A 19,970-nucleotide genomic window follows, 5' to 3' on the forward strand; every position below is an offset into this window, starting at 1 on the left:
TCTTTGATTGTAGGTTAACTATAAATCCCAGCAACTACAATTCCCAAATGACAAAATCAATCCCCTCCAACCCCACCAGTGTTCAAATTTTGGCGTATCAGGTATTTGTGCCAAATTTAGTCTAGTGAATGAAAATGCATTCTGCATAACAAATATTTACATTGCAATTCATAACAGTAGCAAAATTACTGTTATAAAGTAGCAACAGAAATATTATGGTTGGGGGTCACCACAATGTGAGGAACTGTATTAAAGGGTTGTGACATTAGGAAGGTTGAGAGCCAGATTTAATGATCCTGTGGAAAACATAGTTTCAGTAGGTAGTGCTTGTAACACAAGGATCATCTGCTGAAAGACCCTCTTCTCTACAACCATTAATGGGAAAATAGCCCTGTTCCTTGTTTCATGAAAATTGCATTAATCCTGAAAGAGAAACTATCATCACTTAGTGACATAGTTCACAATAATAAAATAGCATCATCAAAATAGTGGAGAAATAAGTGTATTCAAAACCCCAAGATCTAATTTTTGCCACCGAGAAAAAAAATGTACTCAACCCTTCCTCCCACCACAAGACAGAAAAAGATACTGTGACAAATGAAACATAATTTGGAAATCATTTTTATTGTTTTTGCTTTTAGAAAAAGGGGAATTTCCTTAACAACTCCTTTTTTCATGTTGAGTTGACTACAACCTAGGAAAAAGGAAAGAAAACATCCATTTCCAAGCAAACATATCATCTTTGGTTTTATTTTTCGCCATGATAAAACCATCATTTTGCAGTAAGGGTTGCACAGAATATTAGCTGTTAATTCACCACAGCCATGATTTATCTTTAAGAAGAATGCTAGCTTAATTTGAACAGTATTTCCAGCACAGAATCTTACTGCTTCTTCATAATTCTGAGAAGTTTTCACTTTGTTTAGAAGACCCCAGTGGTCTTCAGTTTAAGAACAATACCCTAACTTGATTGTACAGGCAGTTTTTACTAATAGCTGAACAAATCCATTGGAAACAAAAAAAGAGCCTTTGCTTGCCAGGGTGTTCACAGCTCTGCCATTTCTAGTTGCTGTGTGGCCCACCTATACAGGCACCAACATCCGGTTTGAAGCCAGCTCATGGTCAGTGTCTAAAAAAACACCCCCCACCCCAATGAAAGCTTCAAAGCGATTCCAGACAGAAACAGTCTGATAAAAAAAAACTCACCCTAAATTTTGGATCAAGCCATAAAACCCACTGAATTCCTTCTGTGTATAAGCAATGCAAAGTGTGGAGCGCTAATGTAAACAGAAGTAAGAAAGCAGTCAGAATGAAAAAGCAGCTCCACAGCCCAACTGGAAGATAAGCAAATGATTCCCCCGGCAATGAAAGCACAGCATTCCCATGAGAATGCTCGATTTCAGTGCCTTGCTTTGCTGTGATGCAAGTGCTAGAAGGTTGTATATATAAGTAGATCTTGCAAGGAGGTAAGAAAAAAATCCTGGGTTTTGACTGAGCCAATTAATCTGGAGCAGAATGTGGATTCTCTTGCATCTTCCAGCTGGTTCTTTTGGTTCCTATGTAGGCACTCCGGAGTGAACTGGATTTCGTAAACTGGCATTCTGCTCTGGATTAATTGACAATTTAGAAGCAGCTTGTGTCTTCCACCTTTTTCCCAGCTATTTTTCTTCTTTTCCATTGAGACTGAAAATTCCTTACATACAACCAAGTTTCAAATCTTGCTGATTTCTACAACAGACAGTTAAAAATATGTTTCTATGGACATTGATAAAAGTGTTTAACTTTGGCTGGATTGCACCCAAATCTTTTACTAAAATATAGTGAGAAGAGAGTATACATCTTTAAATATCTTTAATGTAACATATTTTTTTCAATGGGATAGTAGGATTATAGGATTCACCATGCCTGGACTTGATTTAGCTTGTGTTCCAGCAGTGTAGTCCATGCATATTAGCAGGACTCTCCTATTGCCTGCTGCGGTAAAGAAAAGAATAATGGTACAACATGAAATTATTATGTTGAGTTTTCTACTGCTGGCAACAGAAGCTCTGTATAACATGTAAAACTGTGGCTCAGGAACTTGATCAAAACCCACCATAGGCAATGCTATGTAAGGAGTAAGGCTATTTGTATCCACACATTTCTACTTTATTTTTTCCATCCAGAATATGGAAAAGAGCAAGGCTGGTGGGGTCATTATACCGCTGTATATGTACATACACAATGATTGGGAGGGTTCAGCTTATTTAAACTTGCAAATTTCTTGTCTGTCTAATTAAAATATCAGAACACAACATCCCACTCATAATATGAAACACAGAATAATATGAAATAAAAGAAAAAAAATATATAATGGGTCACTATATTTTTAACCTCCCTTTAAAAAAATAGCCAGAAAACCTTATTTATTTTAAAGATGCATGTACCATTTCCCGCCAATTGTCCCACCAAATGTGTCAGATTTCATTCTAAAAATTATGAGTTTCCATCACTACGTTTTCTACCACATTCTTTGAACAGAGGAACAATAAATTGGCAGCCTCTAATACTAGAAAGCACAAGAATAAATATCACATTTCTTTTTTCTAAATGCCAGATTACAAAACCGTCCAATACTTTCTGAAATGTTAATTCATGCGAATACAATGTCAGGTCAGCTTTGTTATTACAAATACTGCATCAGTTTAGTGCCTTTTTATATCCCTTTTAATACAAAAAGAAATGTTTATACCCCTAGAGCTGGCAAACAGCTTTGGAGAAAATAATCTGTACAACCACATCTCTTCACCATCCTAATATCCCAGCTCCACACACACACACACACAGCCACACACACACAGTATATTCCTTTGTCACAGATTCTCAGCCTACATTTCAACTACAACTCCTATATAATCTTTTAGCTCTGAAAACACTGTTGGAACAGCAAAAATAATCCTTTGGCCCTTCATTTTATTCTTCTGTCGTCCTGTTACCTTCTCCGACTTTTCATTTCCCAGTAACACAAATCACACCCCTCCCAGCTCTATTAACAAAAACACTTTTATATGTAGCATAAATATAATTAAAGATATAACTATTTGTCTTTCAAGTCCCTATCTCTATTAGTCTGATCTGAGGGTCAATTATTGCCTCGGTAAAGAATACTCAGATCCCTGGATTCTGCCCTTACCCTTTCTAACTCAGTTTTATTGTGTATCCCCGGCTGCACCGTGGTAGCAACTGCTGTTCATTAAACATAAATGACAATGCAAATATACACCCAGAAAGAAGCGCTCAAATACCTGCAAGCGGACCACTAAAACTAAGACATCCTGATTTGGCATTTCTTTCTACCTCTTCTAACCTACCTACTGATTTGCTGCTGCAAATACTGAAAATAAACCTGTAGTTAGCATACTGATTATGGAAATACGTGATGGCAAATTTGCAAGTTTTTTGCCTATGATAAGTCAAGAAGAAAAAAAGAACAGTCCGTCAACTGCCCATCCTATTGCCATCTTTCAAAAGAATAGGACAAATGTATTTTATGGCTAAATATATGGATTATACATTCACACTTGCAAATTAACAGCCTCTTTTTTGCTTGCTTTTTCAATCAGTTTAACTGACTTCAAAAGTTCCCCCCTATTTTTTTTAAGAACAGCAAATATATACAGATCTATCTTGATATGCTATGGCTATCTCTAGGATATAACAGAATAATAGCCCTCCTCTTAAAACACCACAAATGGGATGAAGAGCTGTGGTTCAAGTTTAAACAATGCTTGAACCGACGTGTATATGTCCGCATGAGGAGTCCTCTTCTGATATAATGGTCCATACGTCAAACTCCCTTTGTTCCAAATACAAGACTGCGAAGAAGATAAGGTGTCAATTCTTCTCATTCCAAAATGTGTTGTCCTTTTGCATTATGGCTGTTGCAATTTCTGATCTCTAGTGGTAAAATCAGCTCTACTCTTCTTATTCAGGTTTGTTTTTGGGGAGAGGGGGTTAAGCAGATGCTTTTTTGAGCATAACTGTTCTGTGTGTTTGTGCGTGTATACATATGGATACATACATTATATATGGACTGTTCCTGTCTTGAACATGAATTGCAGAGACTGGTAGAGTGGTAATAAATATCAGATTAAAATGGTGTAGCTTTGTAAAATTTAAAACCTTGCTTTCCTATTTGGTTTCTTAATTCTCTGCAATTTTTTTTTAAAAAGAGCTCTCTCATTTTATCAAGATTGCTATTCATTTTCCTCTCGGTTGGCATAAATGCCAGCTTCCCACCGCAGCGCCAGGGCACTCTTCCTACGGTTGACTCTAGTTGCCTCAAGGACCTGTGGAAGAAAAAAGAGAAAGAATATAATTCATTTGGATACCCTTTCCCAATGCAGGCAGACTGAATGAGGAGCCCTTGAAGAGTTCTGTGCAATTCAAAAGCTCCTAGACCGGCAGATGTTGGATGACTGAAAAGCACATCTATTTTTGCTTCAATCTACACTTTTTATTGACCGGAACAAACATGTCAGCACAACTGCGGCCTAAAAGTAAATATGACACTGAAGCAGTGGTTACTTTCACATTTCCTGTTTTGATGTTTGAATTTAAGCATGTCAATGAAAAAACCCATGCAAGGAAGAACACAGATGTAACCTTGATGAAACACAGTCTCAGCATGAAACACAAGCAGTATTAGAGCCAAGGGAAACCCTGGTAGCTGCCATGACTCTCTAGGACCAAAGCCCAAAGAACACTTCTTTTAGGAACTGGCTCATTCTAACCCTTACATTCCTCTGCAAAGCCTTGATGAGTAGCCATCATTTCCACTATTTTAGGTGATAATGGGCTGGTTTATTTTTTAAAGCCATGAAACAATCACAGAACATTGGGAACAACATACAGGCAAACAATAAAAAATAAATCTACTGCAACATGGCCATACTCACAGAAACTCAATACATCTATACTCTTTAGAGAACAATCAAGAGAGTGGTCAACCCTCCTGGTTTAAGGAACTTCATTGCCTGCCATTCATTTTCCGGTCCCAATTCAAGGTGCAGGTTGTCACCTACAAAGCCCTGAATGGTTCGGGACCCGCCTACCTTCATGATCGCATTTCCCCCTACGAAGCTGTGCGATCTCTTCAATATTTGGGGGAGGCTCTTCTCTTGCTCCCGCCTCTATCACAAGCACGGCTTGTGGGGACGAAGAAGAGGGCCTTTTCCGTGGTGGCCCCTTTCTTTGGAATTCCCTTCCCAGGAGGATCAGGCAAGCATCCACCCTGTCAGCCTTTAGGAAAGATTTAAAAACCTGGCTCTTCCGGTGTGCCTTTCAATAAATGATCACAATGACAGGCCCTGCCTCATTGACAATCACCTTGTCCGACATAATTTTCTCTCTCTGCCCCTTCAGTTGGAAATTATTTTATTGTTTATCCCACCTCCAAATCTCCCATTAAATACTGTAACACTTTACTATCTACCTCATCAGGTTTATAATTAATTATACACGCCCACACTTTTGCCCAGTTCTCCTTTTATTTTAATCTTTGCCTTACTTTTATATGGTCTTTTATTTAATCACTATGTTACTGTTTATAATTGTGTTTTCTTCTGTTTTAATTTAATGTATTTAATTTTGTTTTATTATGATTATCTGGGCTTGGCCCCATCTTAGCCGCCCTGAGTATTTGCGGGAAGATCGAGGCGTGGTATAAAAAATGTTGCTAATATTATTATTATTATTATTATTATTATTATTATTATTATTATTATTATTATTATTATTATTACATGTAGCTGTGTTCATATTGCTCTTCTGTCATAAAGCTGCAAAGAGAAATACGACTGGCATTCTACATTATGGACATGTACTGCAACATTTTCTGTACCTACACTGGGTCTGGCAACTATCAGAAGTCCAAGGCGTTCAGGATTTGTAGCTTGTCCCTAAACCCCATCCATTGCCCTCAAACAACCTATCATACCTTCTAAAGGATATGATTTGTTGGCCTTCCTCCTAATTTTAATCTCTGGTCTATTTTAAGCACACTGGGTCTTTTTTTAAAAAACGGTTTTAAAACACTGGAAAGCAACTGGCCATTCTGAGACAATTGTTTTTGCAGTGGAAGGGGTATGGGGTGAAGTGGAGGACCTGGGAGGATGCATGCAGATCATAAAGCCAGACTTGTTATCAGGCCCGGCCCAACACGGCACGCTGACCACACCCCCGCGTTGGGCGCCACCTTCCCAGGGGCGCTATTGAGTCCCTGGGAGGCGGGGCCACACCTGGCGGAGGCGGGGTCGTGCGATGCGGGAGGCAGGGCCAGGTCTGGCCCCGCCTCCCGTGGGGCGCGCCCTGGCACAGCCAGGCTGAGTGTGGTGGCAGTCTTTCCAGGCCACGAAGAAGGCGGTGGCCTGGAAGAACTCCCACCGCACGCAGCCTGGCTGGGAGGCGGGGTTGCGCGACGCGGGGAGCATGGCCAGGTTTGGCCCCGCCTCCCGCGGGGCGCGCCCTGGCGCAGCCAGGCTGAGTGTGGTGGCAGTCTTTCCAGGTCGTGACGAAGGCCACGGCCTGGAAGGACTCCCACCTCACGCAGCCTGGCTGCCCGGCCAGAGCGCACTCCGCGGGAGGCGGGACCGGCCACGCCTCCCATAGCGCGCCCGCTGCGGCGGGAGTCCTTTCAGGCTGCGGCCTGGAAGAACTCCCGCCGCAGCTTGGCTAAGCCAGGACACACGCCGCAGGAGGCGGGGCCACATCTGGGGTCACAGCGGACCCTGGCCCCGCCTCTCGCACCGCCCACGCTGCAGGAGGCGTGGCCGCCCAACACGGGGAACGGGGTTAGGGTGCGGGAGGTGGGGCCAGTCCTGGCCACGCCTCCCACGGCACAGGGGAGGGGGCGCAAAAAAACTTTGCGTACCCTTTTAAATTTCCTCGGGCCGGTCCTGCTTGTTATACATTATGCCTGCAAATCTATAGGAGCACAATGCTGTTGTAAACCCTGTACACACCTGGGAATCGCACCGACAGTTGGACCCTTATGTTTTTCATGCAAGGTCACCTTCTCGTGTGGAGGCAGCAGCAGGAAAAAATAGTTGCAAATGAGGTGGAGAGGAGGCCACCTGGTATACGCTTTCCAAAGAAGGCTATTTAAATAACAGAGCTGCCTATCACTTCACTGCCAGGCTTCAAGGTTGTGTTCAGAGTCAGGGGACTATGCTACAGGGCAGTTTGGGGTTTTGGGGTGCACCAGCAGGCGAGGCTGGGGAGCGAGAGCCAGAGTCATGGTAGTCTACTGGAGATCCATCCCCTGATCAGGTGCCCTATCCCGCAATCGTAACTGATAAACTGTGGTCAATACTTTAATAGATTTAGTATTACAGTTTATCAGTTACTTTGGAAAACATTCAAGCATGAATATAATGTTTGGTACATTGTTGTAAAACAGTCTTTATTTGTTTATTCCTTACGTTCTTGTATTATAAACTATAATCAGTTTGTAGCTATTATTCTATTCTGTAATACTAGTGAGTAACAGGACAACTTTGTATTTACACTTAATTCATAGATTTCTGTGTACGTTACTGACTATCCCGCAATTGCCCACATTCAAATGTGTCTACCTCATTGTGGGTAACTGGGACAGATTAAGGATTCTGCTTATGTACCGACCACTCCGCTGTACAACAGTCTCCCTACCTGAGCTAGCTGGGTGGTCTCGGGCCTGGCGCTGGAGCCCAATCAGCTAGTTGTGTTGGGGGACTTCAACCTCCATGCCGAGACCACCCTATTGGGAGCGGCTCAGGACTTCATGGCAGTCATGACATGGAGCTGTCCTGAATTATATCTGGGCCACTCATGTGGCTGGACATACATTGGACTTGGTTTTTAATGTGGGTGGGGATGACTGTATCGGTGTGGAGGATCTCTCAATTGTTCCGTTGTCATGGACTGACCACTACCTGATCAGGTTTAGTCTGACAGCGACTTCTAACCTCTACAGGGTTGGAGGACCAATTAAGATGGTCTGCCCCAAGAGGCTTACGGATGTAGATAGATTCCTGATGACTCTTGGGAACAGGATGCAGGCAACCTTGTTGAAGATCTGGCAAAGCTCTGGAATAGGGAGAGAACCAGATTGCTCCTGGATGTCCCCTCTCACTTAGAAGAACCAAATCCGCCTCATGGTTTACCAGAGAGCAAATGGTGATGAAGCAAGCAAGGCAGAGATTAGAGTGCCGCTGGTGGAAGACTCAGGATGAATCCAACATGGGCTAGAAGCTCTCTTAGGGCCTATTCTGTGGCAATGGAGGCAGCCAAAAAAAGCTTACTTGACTGCCTGCATCGTGTCTGCAACTAATAGACCAGCAGAGCTGTTTCATGTGGTTAGAGGGCTTCTCCATCCTGGTTCACAGGATGGGGTTCCTGATCACTTGACGGCTCAATGTGGCAATTTCTCCCATCAATTTGCAGACAAAGTCACTCAGATCCGCTCTCACTTGGATGCCAGCACTGATGCAGTACCAATAGATGTACTCAAGACACCTTTCTGTTCTGTTTGGTTGGTTCAGCTTGATGATGTGGATAACATTCTTGGAGTGGTGAGGGCGACCACATGCATTGTTAATGCCTTGCTGGGACAAAGCAAAATTCCAGCCTGCCTAAAAACAGTGGTTGTATGACCAATTCTGACAAAATCGTCCTTGCACCCTTTAGTATTGAGCAACTATCAGTCTATTTCCAATCTTCTCTTTTTGGGCAAGTTTCTTGAATGAGTGGTCACTACTCAACTTCAGGGATTATTGGATGAAACCAGTGGTTCTCAACCTGTGGGTCCCCAGATGTTTTGGCCTTCAACTTTCAGAAATCCTAACAGCTAGTAAACTGGCTGGGATTTCTGGGAGTTGAAGGCCAAAACACCTGTGGAACCACGGGTTGAGAATCACTGATTTGGATCCATCACAGTCGGGGTTTAGGCCTGGTCATGGAACTGAGACAGCTTTGGTCATCTTGGTGGAGGACCTCCACAGAGAACTAGACAAGGGGAATTGTGTCCCTGTTGGTTCTCCTGGCTTTCTATACCATCAACCACCGACTCACCGGGATGAGACTTGGGGGCACTGTTCTACAGTGGCTTCGCTCATTCCTGGAGGGCTGGACTCAAAAGGTGGTGCTGTGGGATGCCTGCTTGGATTCCTGGTCATTGGCTCGTGGAGTCCCACAAGGCTTGATATTATCCCCCATGCTATTCAACATCTACATGAAACCACTGGGTGAGGTCATCCAAAGTTTTGGAGTTTAGTGTCATCTGTACACACATTACTACTCATTTCCACTTAAAGCCAAGGAAGCTGCCCAGGTCCTTATTAATTCCTGAAATGTTTGGTTTGGATCAGAAGTGTAACTGAGAAGTGTTTAATTGAAGAAAAATGTTGCTATGACATCTCTACTGATTTGCATTGTGTGGGAATGGAAAATTGTACGGAGATGAATATCTGGATACAGCAAATAATGAGCAGAGGTCATGTATTTGACAAGTATCCATGTTGAGCAGAGGAGCCACCAATGTTCCTCAGCTAGTTCCAAGGATTGATTGGCAGGGGTTTCTTCCTCATGTGAAACATCTGGGGAATTTTAAGGGACTAGCAAATATTTCACAAGAGTTTTCAGATTCTGAGCTGCTTTTATGTTGCACTTAAAATAGACATAAAATATGAAGTTGTTGGAGAAATTTAAATCAACGTTTCTGAACAATTCTGAGAGAAGTGATGAACATATAAACAAAGAGTCAGATTTTTCAGTGAGCCTCATACATTCCTAATATGAAGGCATTGTTTAAAAATATGGTTTGGATTAAAATATATGGAAACCCTACATTAAAGCATTTCAAACCCTTTTTGCATGGTACATACTTCTTTAAAAGTATGTTCATGCAAAGAAAAATGTGACATGGATGGACAAATCAGACTATTTCAGTGTCATATTCTATTCATACTCATAAATCCATTCTGTTCTATTAAACTGTGATCTGAGAAAAATAATAAAATTGTATTTCCATTTGCATATATAAATGGCATTTAAATACATATTTTAATAGGTACATTAAATTCACTTTGAAGTGAAGAAGTTCCTGTTTTGGGGGATAATTAAGTTGTATTCTCCACATTAGATTAGGTTAGATTAAAGTTGTATTGTTATAAACTAGCAGTAGAAAAATTGTGCCTATAATTCGGAAAGAAATAAACACAGAATGCCGATTTTGTAGAACTGATATTTACAAGAGCCATTAGGGAGACAAAATGAGACCACGGCCTTCCTGAAATAAGAATTCTGTCCTTTCAAATTAATTTTCCATTCTCTCTCCAAATTTCTACTATTTTAGTAACTTAAAGCTTCAGTTAATCATTCAGAAATACACTGCTTAGGTATCCAAACAAAAGGGGGAAGAAAACTTACTAAGAGACTATGGACACAGCAAATATAAGAATTCTAAGTATGAATGCTTTTAGGATCACATCCTCTGAAATACAAGAATTTGACACTAAAGGAAAATATCATAGAAGGAGGAACAGAAATGTCAACGCCCCTCTCTCCCTGTATAACCACACCAGAAATTCCACTGGAAAGATTAGGAGCTAATGTGTCCTCTGCAATTTCCTATAACATGCTCATATTACTCACACTTGGTGACAAAACCACAACATTCAGAACTACTGATGTGTTAATAACCCAGATGTGTTAAAATTCAATTAAGTACAAGCCATAGTTTATGTTATCAAAAGCCTGTGTGAAAGTTTTGCCTTATCACTCTTCACATTTAAGAAACAGAAAAAATACTAATGTATACAGAAAGAACCTTCTGTTGCTAAAGACAGGATTTACAAAGTGTCATGCAGTATAGAAAGAAGTAAAACAAATGAACTAATTTTCATTAAATAGTTATTCAATTATCATATAAACCTATGGAGCTCCCGGTGGCACAATGGGTTAAACCCTTGTGCCAGCAGGACTGCTAACTGAAAGGTCGGCAGTTCAAATCCGGGGAGTGGGTGAGCTCCCGTCTGTCAGCTCTAGCTCCCCATGCGGGGACATGAGAGAAGCTTCCCACAGGACAGTAAAACATCAAACATCTGGGCATCCCCTGGGCAATGTCCTTACAGATGGCCAATTCTCTCACACCAGAAACAACTTGCAGTTTCTCAAGTTGCTCCCGAAACTATCTATCTATCTATCTATCTATCTATCTATCTATCTATCTATCTATCTATCTATCTATCTATCTATCTATAAATGGACTTTATCCCTAACAATAGGCAGAATAAACACAGCAATATTTTCTTTAATATAAAGTTTTATTTATTTTTCTTAAATATTTCTTTCTTATTTTTTCCATTAAAAGGGGCAATGTGGCAATTTTGATCTATATCAATAATTCAAATTAACCCATCCAACATAATAGTGACAGGAGAACATGAAGTCCCCTTCTTGAGCAGCATTGCTATTACAAGTCATCATCATAATTTGAATATTTGGCTATAAATCCTATAAGTTGTTCCAATGGAAATGCTCCATTACCAACATAATCAGAAATAGAAGCCCCAAATTAGCTGCTGAATAGTGCCTGTTATCATATATTTTGAACTTGAATTTCTGGAAACCTGCTAGTTTTATTTCCCCCAATTCATTTTCTGGTAAGAAAATATTAATTCAAGGTGGTAAATTAAGTCATATGCAGAGTATATTCACTGAAATCAATGAGACACAGCCATGGCAAAACTAAATTCCACTGATTGTAATGTATCTACACTAAACTGGAATGAGTCTAATGTGTAGACTTTTTGAAGGAGAGTTAAATGGGAAAGTGAAGGCTATTCTCCATTAGACCATCACTCCTAGAGCTAAGCAAAGCAGCAATGGAAAGCAAACTGCAGCAGCATGCATTCAAAATCCTCATGCAAAAATAATTATTGACAACTTGTTAAGTGAAGGCAAATGCTTGAAAAGTACCTCAGAAGTAACCTTGTTACACAGTAATTTAGAGGTGTACTGGCAGGAAAAGAAAATACCATCATTAGTACATAAAGAACAGAGAAAGAAAGAAGAAAACCTCGAATTAAGAGGAGAACTAGTATCTCTCTCTTGATTCACCAGCAAAAGCAACCTTATCTTTTCTTTTTTAAAAAAGAAACTGTCCAGAAAAGCCTATTAAAAATTAAACCAGAAGACAGTTATTTGTCCGTTTCTGCTACATTAACCTTTTAATTACCAATATACTCAATTCTGTTCCAAATAAAATAACCTTCCCAAGAATATGGCCTGGGTTCTCCATTTGGTTCCTTCACATTGACAGAGCTCTTTCCCTTTAAGGTGGCTGATCAATACTCTCTCAGTATTAAACACCAACTTTCATTTATTTGACCTTTACTCTTGCCAGTTTCTTCTGACACAGAGGTTGTTTCTAATTGAAGAGCTCATGTTGGAAAGCTTCTCCCAAGGAAGTCCTTGGGTTGGAACGTGAGCTTTCAGCCTTCAGATGCTTCTAAAGAACCTCATGAAACATTCGTTGACATTCATGAGGATTCAACTCTGCTTTGATTGGGAACTACACTAAACATTCAAAAAGTAGATAAAAGGCTACTTTTTGACCGACATACACCAGTAACTATGCAAGGCCAAAAACTCTGTAGTTTCTAAGTCCTACTTAAATAAAGAGACCAAAACATGGTATCTTAATTTGAAGCTGGGAACTCAGAAGGTGTTGGCCTGCAAAAAGAAGGTCCAATGTGTTGTGAAGAGATATCGGAAACTGAGATGCTGGATTAGAGTTCTTCCACAACACATTGGCATTGTTGGGCTCTTCCTTTTGCTCTGCAGACTGGTGGGCAATAAGCACATGCACTGTGGAGCATTGAGGGAAGAGGCCACATTGAATATACATTTCTAATCACAGTGAATCTTCAAAAAGCAAAAGAAGATAGGGTCTGTTTCCCCCTCTCATAGAATCGTAAGAGTTGGAAGAGACCTCAAAGGCCATCTACTCCAACCCCCTGCCATGCAAGAATCCAGAATCAAAGCACTCCTGACAGATAGCCATCCAACCTCTGCTTAAAAGCCTCAAGAGAAGGAGACTCCACCACACTCCAAGGCAGCAACTTCCACTGCCAAACAGCTCTTACCATCATGAAGTTCTTCCTAATGTTTAGTGCAGTGGTTCTCAACCTGTGGGTCCCCAGTGTTTTGGCCTACAACTCCCAGAAATCCCAGCAGTTTACCAGCTGTTAGGATTTCTGGGAGTTGAAAGTCAAAACATCTGAGGTTGAGAACCACTGGTTTAGTGGAATCTTGTTTCCTGCAATTTGAATCCATTACTCTGTGTCCTAGTCTCCAGAGCAGCAGAAACCAAGCTTACCCCCTCCTCAATGTGACCATCCTTTCTCTTTTCAGATGAACTGGATATGCATTACTGCTATCTTTTCTGTTTCTTTTATTTTTTTTTAACTGCTATCTTTTCTGTTTCTTTTAGAAAGTTTTGTTTAAAAAACACTCTGATAAGATCCTTTAATTGAGCATCTTTGCATTATCTGGGGGAGCTGAATATTTCTCAGTCTCAACCTTGGGCAAGGAAGGGCCAACTTTTCACTGAACTCAGAAAGCTTTACTATAACCTCATTCAGTTGAACAATTTTCTATCTGTTCTAAATCCCAAAAGGAAAAGCTTCCCTTAGGCCCTGATGTTCCACCCAATGTGGACTTGAGCTTTCTACTCCTCTGCTTATTTTATTCATATAGTTTACATAACAGGTGCTGCACTATGGATGTGCTGCTTGTCATTGATATCCCAGCACCAGAAATCTTTGGAATGCCATGATTATGTTTGTTCAAGTAACACATATCCAACCATGGACAATCCCCCACAGTCAGTAGGATTGCAAGGCAGTGTAGACTTGCACCTCTTGGAGGTCTCTCATTTGTAAGGTAGCCAAGAGTCAAAGTTGACTTAGTAGCAAATAACAACAACAACAAACAAAAGCAATTCTTTAAAAAAAATAAGTTTACCATTAGAAAAGTCCCAGTCGAGAGCAGTGCATTGGTTTTTAAGGCCAGCTCTACTACTGTGACTTCCTTTTGCTTATGACTTGTGCACGTAATTCTTCAAAGTTGATTAATAAGCATTATTGTTGTTGTTGCTCAATAAGCATATTGTTATTACTGAAAATATATCCCACTGTATGTAAAGAAACAGCATGGGAGAAAGGGAATATGCTTACACTGCTCTCATCCATTTTATCTCGCCTCTTGGTTTTGTGAGTTTCGTAATCTTCCAAAAGAGTCTGCATCAGATTCTTGGGCCTTTGGGATCCTCCAGATTCATCTGATGCTGGGTCCGAATGCGAGGGGGGACCTTCAGCGGTTGGGGATGGAGGTGGCTTGATCTTCTCTATTTTACCTGCAAAGACCCAATCAAAATTTCCTTCTCTAGATAACAGGTTCGCAAGCAGATTCTGAAAACACACACACTTGCAAAAGGAAAGAGTTTCATCAGTATGTGCTGGAGAAATTATTGTAAGACAAGCATGCTTGCTCTTTGTTAAGAAGTGCTGCATTAGAATTTTTGCAAATAGATTTTCAACTCTCCAACTCTGACAGCTAGTGCGGTAAATACATATTTGTCCTATTTCAGGGAAATATTTAGACCTGATTGCAGTACAGATTCAGATCTATACAACAGGTTGAGTATCCTTTACAATATGCTTGGAACCGTAAGTGTTTTGCATTTCAGATTTTTTTGGGGGGGAGGGATTATATATAATAGATATCTTGGAGATTGGACTCAAATCTAAACACAAAAACCACTTATGGTTCCTATGCATCTTGTTCACATAGCCTGAGGTATCTTTATCCAGTTTTTATACTGTGAATGAAACGATTATGTGCACTGAACTATCAGAAAACAAAGGTGGGCAATTTTGTATTTTGGAGTATTTTAAAATTTGGAATTTCGGATAAGGGATGCTCAACCTGTATTTTCTTCCCTGATAAGTGCTACATGGCTTCCTGATCCCTGACTTAGGACCGTATCACATTGGGATGTAATCCGTTTATATCAATATGCATCTCATATCTTTTTAGGATGCATACTGTATTCAGACGGGATGCGTACTCTCCCCACAACACCCAATTATTACAATTGTTATGATTTGAAAACACTGCACTTTGACTCATCGCACCATGGAAAGCTGGCTCCTCCTAATCCGTTCAAATGCTTCCCAAAAATCTAATATTGTGCAATGATATAGCCTGAAAGTCTCAAACTACCATTCTTGCAAGATTTTAGCTGATGGAATGCATACTGATTTTCTGATCACACATACAAACAGTGCCTTAGCAACACATAAATTCATAGTAATTAAAAAACAATTCAAATTTTGTGTGCAATTATTTCATTTCTGCCATGTTTTGCTGACAAATTCTAACGGATTACTGACAGACTGGGGTAACCGTAAAGGTCATGTGATAGGATCCGTTCTGAACCATGTTCATAAAGTTTCAGAAATGGAGTATATCCCATTGTGAAACGTTCCTCAGTACAGTAGAAACAAACTACAAAGAAACAAACTATAAGAGCTTGGAAAGCTACTTTAAAAGAATGATTAAGGCTTATAAGACCCACAGTGTATTTAGTTATAGTTTAATGAGTAAACTGTTTTGTTATGCAACAGTAATAACAGTTTTTGCTATACTTCCTGTGCTTGTTTAAAGAACAATCAGAATGCTATTAGATGCTGGCATGTGGTACAAAATGCACCCAAGTAGTGAGGCTGTCTGTTGTAGTGAAAAAGTAATTGGAATATACAGGATAAAAGGAGCAAAGCTATCCAATGTGACATTACAGTCCTAATGTAACTCAAGTTATGCCTTGGTTGTTGCAAAAAGTACTTGATTATAAGTCACTTGTTATTTATTACTAAATACATTCCAGGTTACCAAAGGTGGACTGTGCATCAGGACAGCACTATCCAATAAACTAATCTTGGCATTCTTGCCCCACTGACTCTTCTAACCATTCCCACAATCTAAGAAATACCATTCACAATAACTCTTGCATTAAAAGAAAAGTGGGAATGATGAAGTTTACTAATCAAATTAGATGTCTCCGTAGGTATCAAAAAGCCAAAACTGAGTGTTCATTTGCACATACAATTATTGTTTTAGACATGTCTTGCCCTGAAATTTGTATACAATGGTAAAAAAGGCAGCACTGATAAGATGATGGACATGTTTTCCTGTCTCCATATAAACATTATATTGCATAACTGCTGATACTTAATTTTTATATGTTTCTTTTACTATGAGGACCATTTTTCTGAATGGCTTAGATATGAAGTGGTGTATGTTCAGTCCAATGGAAGGGCTAAAGAGCACATCCCATTGTATCATAGCATTTCAGGAATAAATAATTACATTATATTGCGGCCAAGAACAAAGACAGGAGGGATCGATAATTGGTAGCAGTCCCTTAGGTAAATCTTAAACACAATGTATTTTCCTGTTGGATACAAGACTGGTAGCCATATTATATCATTTTTGAAGACTGAATGCAGCTATTAGGGCTGTGCAATCAATGAAAAAATGTTTTAAAATTCATTACAAAATTAGGGGGTGCCGGTGTTTCATTTATAAAGTGTTTCTAAAGTGTTGTTAGTGAACATTTCATTACTATAAGGAGAGTTTAAAATTTCATTACTTTTTTGTTATAGTAATTGCGCAAGTGGGGAAACTTCAGTGCTCCCTTTCCCCTCATTTTTACAGCTATTGGGGTGAAACTTGCTACAGTGGTGGAACACATTTACTACTGTTAGCCCATCAAGTTGCAGGATGTTTCACTTATCCATGGAGTTTTGGGGAATTTTCCCTACATTTGCAATTTATTCATGAAAATAGGAGGTTTTCTCTCTCCAAATTGCAAATTCCCCCCGCCTCCTGTGTTGGGGTCCATGACCACATTACTACTATCCTTTACTTCTGAATATATCGATGCAATTTGCAGTATGTTTACATTTATGAACATCAAGCTCATTTCCAGACTCAAGACTTTTCTATGCATTCAACTAATGCAAATAACTAAGAACTGCAGCAATGAGCAGAATGGATGTGGCCACTAGAGGTCAGGGATGTGGTGGTAATTGCTCAGCTCCAGGGACTGAACTACTAAACAACTAAAACATGCTGATTCAAACTGGCCCTGTTGTGTGTTATATTACCCAAGAAATTAGACTAATGTCTAGGTGGTCCAGGACTTTTTCTGTATCAGGACCTTGGTTGTGGATTTTTCTCTCAAGGGAAGTTAAGCCAGTTCCAATGTTATTAACCACCCAACAGGACATCAAAACTGCATTATTTTTGTCAAGCTCTTGGATTTGAAAGTGTTTTTATTTTGATTTAAATAATGTTTTTGCTGTCCTTATATACCGGTTTTATACTGCATGGAAAGACCCAGGAGAAGGCGTTCTCACCTGAGCTTCATCCATCCCAAGAGAACCTAAAAGAAAAATTGTACTCTTCTGCTATCTCAGGCTCCATCTACGCTGATCATTTAATGCAGTTTGAAGTTGGCTTCAACTGCAGTTGGCAGACAATAAGCTTTGAAAGAAAGCCCTCCATGTGCATCAGTGCTCTGTGGTTTGTGTAATCTCCATCCGGGCCTCAAACTCGTTTCAGGATTTCCAATGTAACCTGCATAGCAAAATCACTTTCTTCAGTACTGGTTGAAAACTGCATTAAGTGGTCAGTTCAGATGGGGCCCACAGCCTCTGTGCTTTTTCTGACATTTTTTAATATGGTGGGGAACTGGTGGCATGGCTCTTTGGTGCTTCCCGTCAAAGGGGGTTAGTGCTTCTTTTAGGCTCTCCTGGGACAGACTAAGCTCTTGCTTTTCACCATTCTGCTCTGAGAAGTGCATGGTTCATTTTTTAATAAAAATTTACACATATAGTAGAGTCTCACTTATCCAACATAAACGGGCCAGCAGAATGTTGGATAAGCAAATATGTTAGATAATAAGGAGGCATTAAGGAAAAGCCTATTAAACATCAAATTAGGTTATGATTTTACAAATTAAGCACCAAAACATCATGTTAGACAACAAATTGGCAGAAAAAGTAGTTCCATACGCAGTAATGCTATGTAGTAATTACTGTATTTATGAATTTAGCACCAAAATATCACGATATATTGAAAACGTTGACTACAAAAATGCGTTGGATAATCCAGAACGTTGGATAAGCGAGTGTTGGATAAGTGAGACTCTACTGTACTACCCCTTTCTCTGAGTAGAGTGGCGAAAGGCTTTTTTGAATGCCCATCAGGAAAACAGTGGCAGTGGCTAGTAGTCACTGACCCACTGAGGTTGTGCTGGCCTTTTCTCCTTTCCACGGAATAACTTAAATAATAATAATAATAATAATTTATTTATAACCCGCTTCCATCTCCCCGAGGGGACTTAGAGCGATTCACATGGGGACCAAGCCTGATCAACAGATAAAACAATATGACAGCATATATAATTAAAACAATAACAGTAAAATAATATTCATAAAGTACTTAATGATCATCAGGACTAAATGGTGGGGCTATTAAGAAATTACAGGGAAGGCAGCGATGTGCAAAAACACAAGGCAATGAGATTCAGGAATAGGGTAAAGTGCTGAGGGTTAGGGCAGTAAATAGTTAAGACTGGATGGCGATAAAAACGGAGCTACTGTTCGAAGGCACGTTGAAACATCCAATTCTTAAAATTTTTGTGGAATGTGGCCAGGGTAGGTGCTAATCTAATCTTCCTAGGGAGAGAGTTCCAGAGCCAGGGGCCCACCACCGAGAAGGCCCTCTCCCTTGTCCCCACCAGTCGTGTTTGCGATTGAGGCAGGAGCGAGAGAAGGGCCTCCCTGGTGGATCTAAGAGCTTGCGCTGGTTCATATCAAGCTCGCGCTTATTCATATCAAAATCCATAATTTGGCCCCTCAACTTATACATGAGTATATGTAAGTATAAACAGTAAATCTAGCAAATATGTCTCTATAAAAGATAGACGTGGGAGTACAGAAAGGGAATGATAAAAATGGTGGAGTGATCTGAATGCAGACTGGCAGAGGACAGAGAATGTGGTGAGAATTGTCATATGAGAAATGAGAACAGGAAATATAGTTTGGGGTACACATGTATGTGTGTATATAGTGGGCAGGAACAAAAGTTAGAATTATGTCTATGAAGAGTTGCATAAAACACAAGGTAATCAAACAACAGTAACTGATTTTGGAAGTGAAGCCAGGTCACCCCTGGCTAGTAAGTACTTGGATGGGGGACCACCAATGAATAGCAGGTGCTGAGGTTAGATTTCAGAAGAAGGAATTGGCAAAACCACCTCTGGCTATTCCTTACATAAGAAAACTATATGGTGTGTGTATCCTTCAAGTTGCCAAAAGTTGATAGGCAACTTGAAGGAACATACACACACAACTGAAACTGCAAGTTTTATGAAACTATGTTGAAGCATTATGTTTATTATTAGATTCTGTTAATAAATATTGCTTTGTTTAAGTAATACCTAATTACTGGCTAATGTATTTTGAATTGTTTTCCTTTTTTAGCATTGAATGTTTGCCGTACATGTTTGAAATTGCCCAAAATCCCTTTGGGGAGATGGGGCAGTTAATATATTATTATTATTATTATTATTATTATTATTATTATTATTATTATTATGTTATCAAGGCCTCAGGTGATGAGTGTTTATTTATTTATTTCCAATATTTATATCCCGCCCTTCTCACCCGAAGGGACTCAGGGCAGCTTACAACACTGGCACAATTAGATGCCTATACAAATCAATCAATAATACATAAAATCTATTTTTTTTATCCCTTAGTTTACTCCACCGTTCCCCCATCTCACTGTAAAACTTCAAAAAATTTTTTTTTAAAATT

The 19,970-nt window shown here is 39.9% G+C and overlaps 1 protein-coding gene across 10 annotated transcripts in view; it reads right to left on the reverse strand.

Moving 5' to 3' along the window:
- Positions 1-605: 605 nt before the first annotated feature.
- The window catches only part of palm2akap2 (PALM2 and AKAP2 fusion), a 408,244-nt gene continuing 388,879 nt past the window's right edge, over positions 606-19,970 (reverse strand). For 8 of the 10 annotated variants that reach the window (XM_062971855.1, XM_062971856.1, XM_008103436.3 and 5 more), the window contains 3 exons: positions 14,259-14,437; positions 11,998-12,036; positions 606-4,328 (listed from right to left, as the gene is read on the reverse strand). In XM_062971855.1, the coding sequence (XP_062827925.1) occupies positions 4,236-4,328; positions 11,998-12,036; positions 14,259-14,437 (311 nt within the window). In that variant the 3' untranslated portion in view covers positions 606-4,235. The remainder of the gene's footprint in view (positions 4,329-11,997; positions 12,037-14,258; positions 14,438-19,970) is intronic. The other 2 variants (XM_016991072.2, XM_016991073.2) reach the window with 2 other exon arrangements.

The sequence above is a fragment of the Anolis carolinensis genome, chromosome 2 (genome assembly GCF_035594765.1).
Source record: "Anolis carolinensis isolate JA03-04 chromosome 2, rAnoCar3.1.pri, whole genome shotgun sequence".
Taxonomy (NCBI): Eukaryota; Metazoa; Chordata; class Lepidosauria; order Squamata; family Dactyloidae; genus Anolis; species Anolis carolinensis.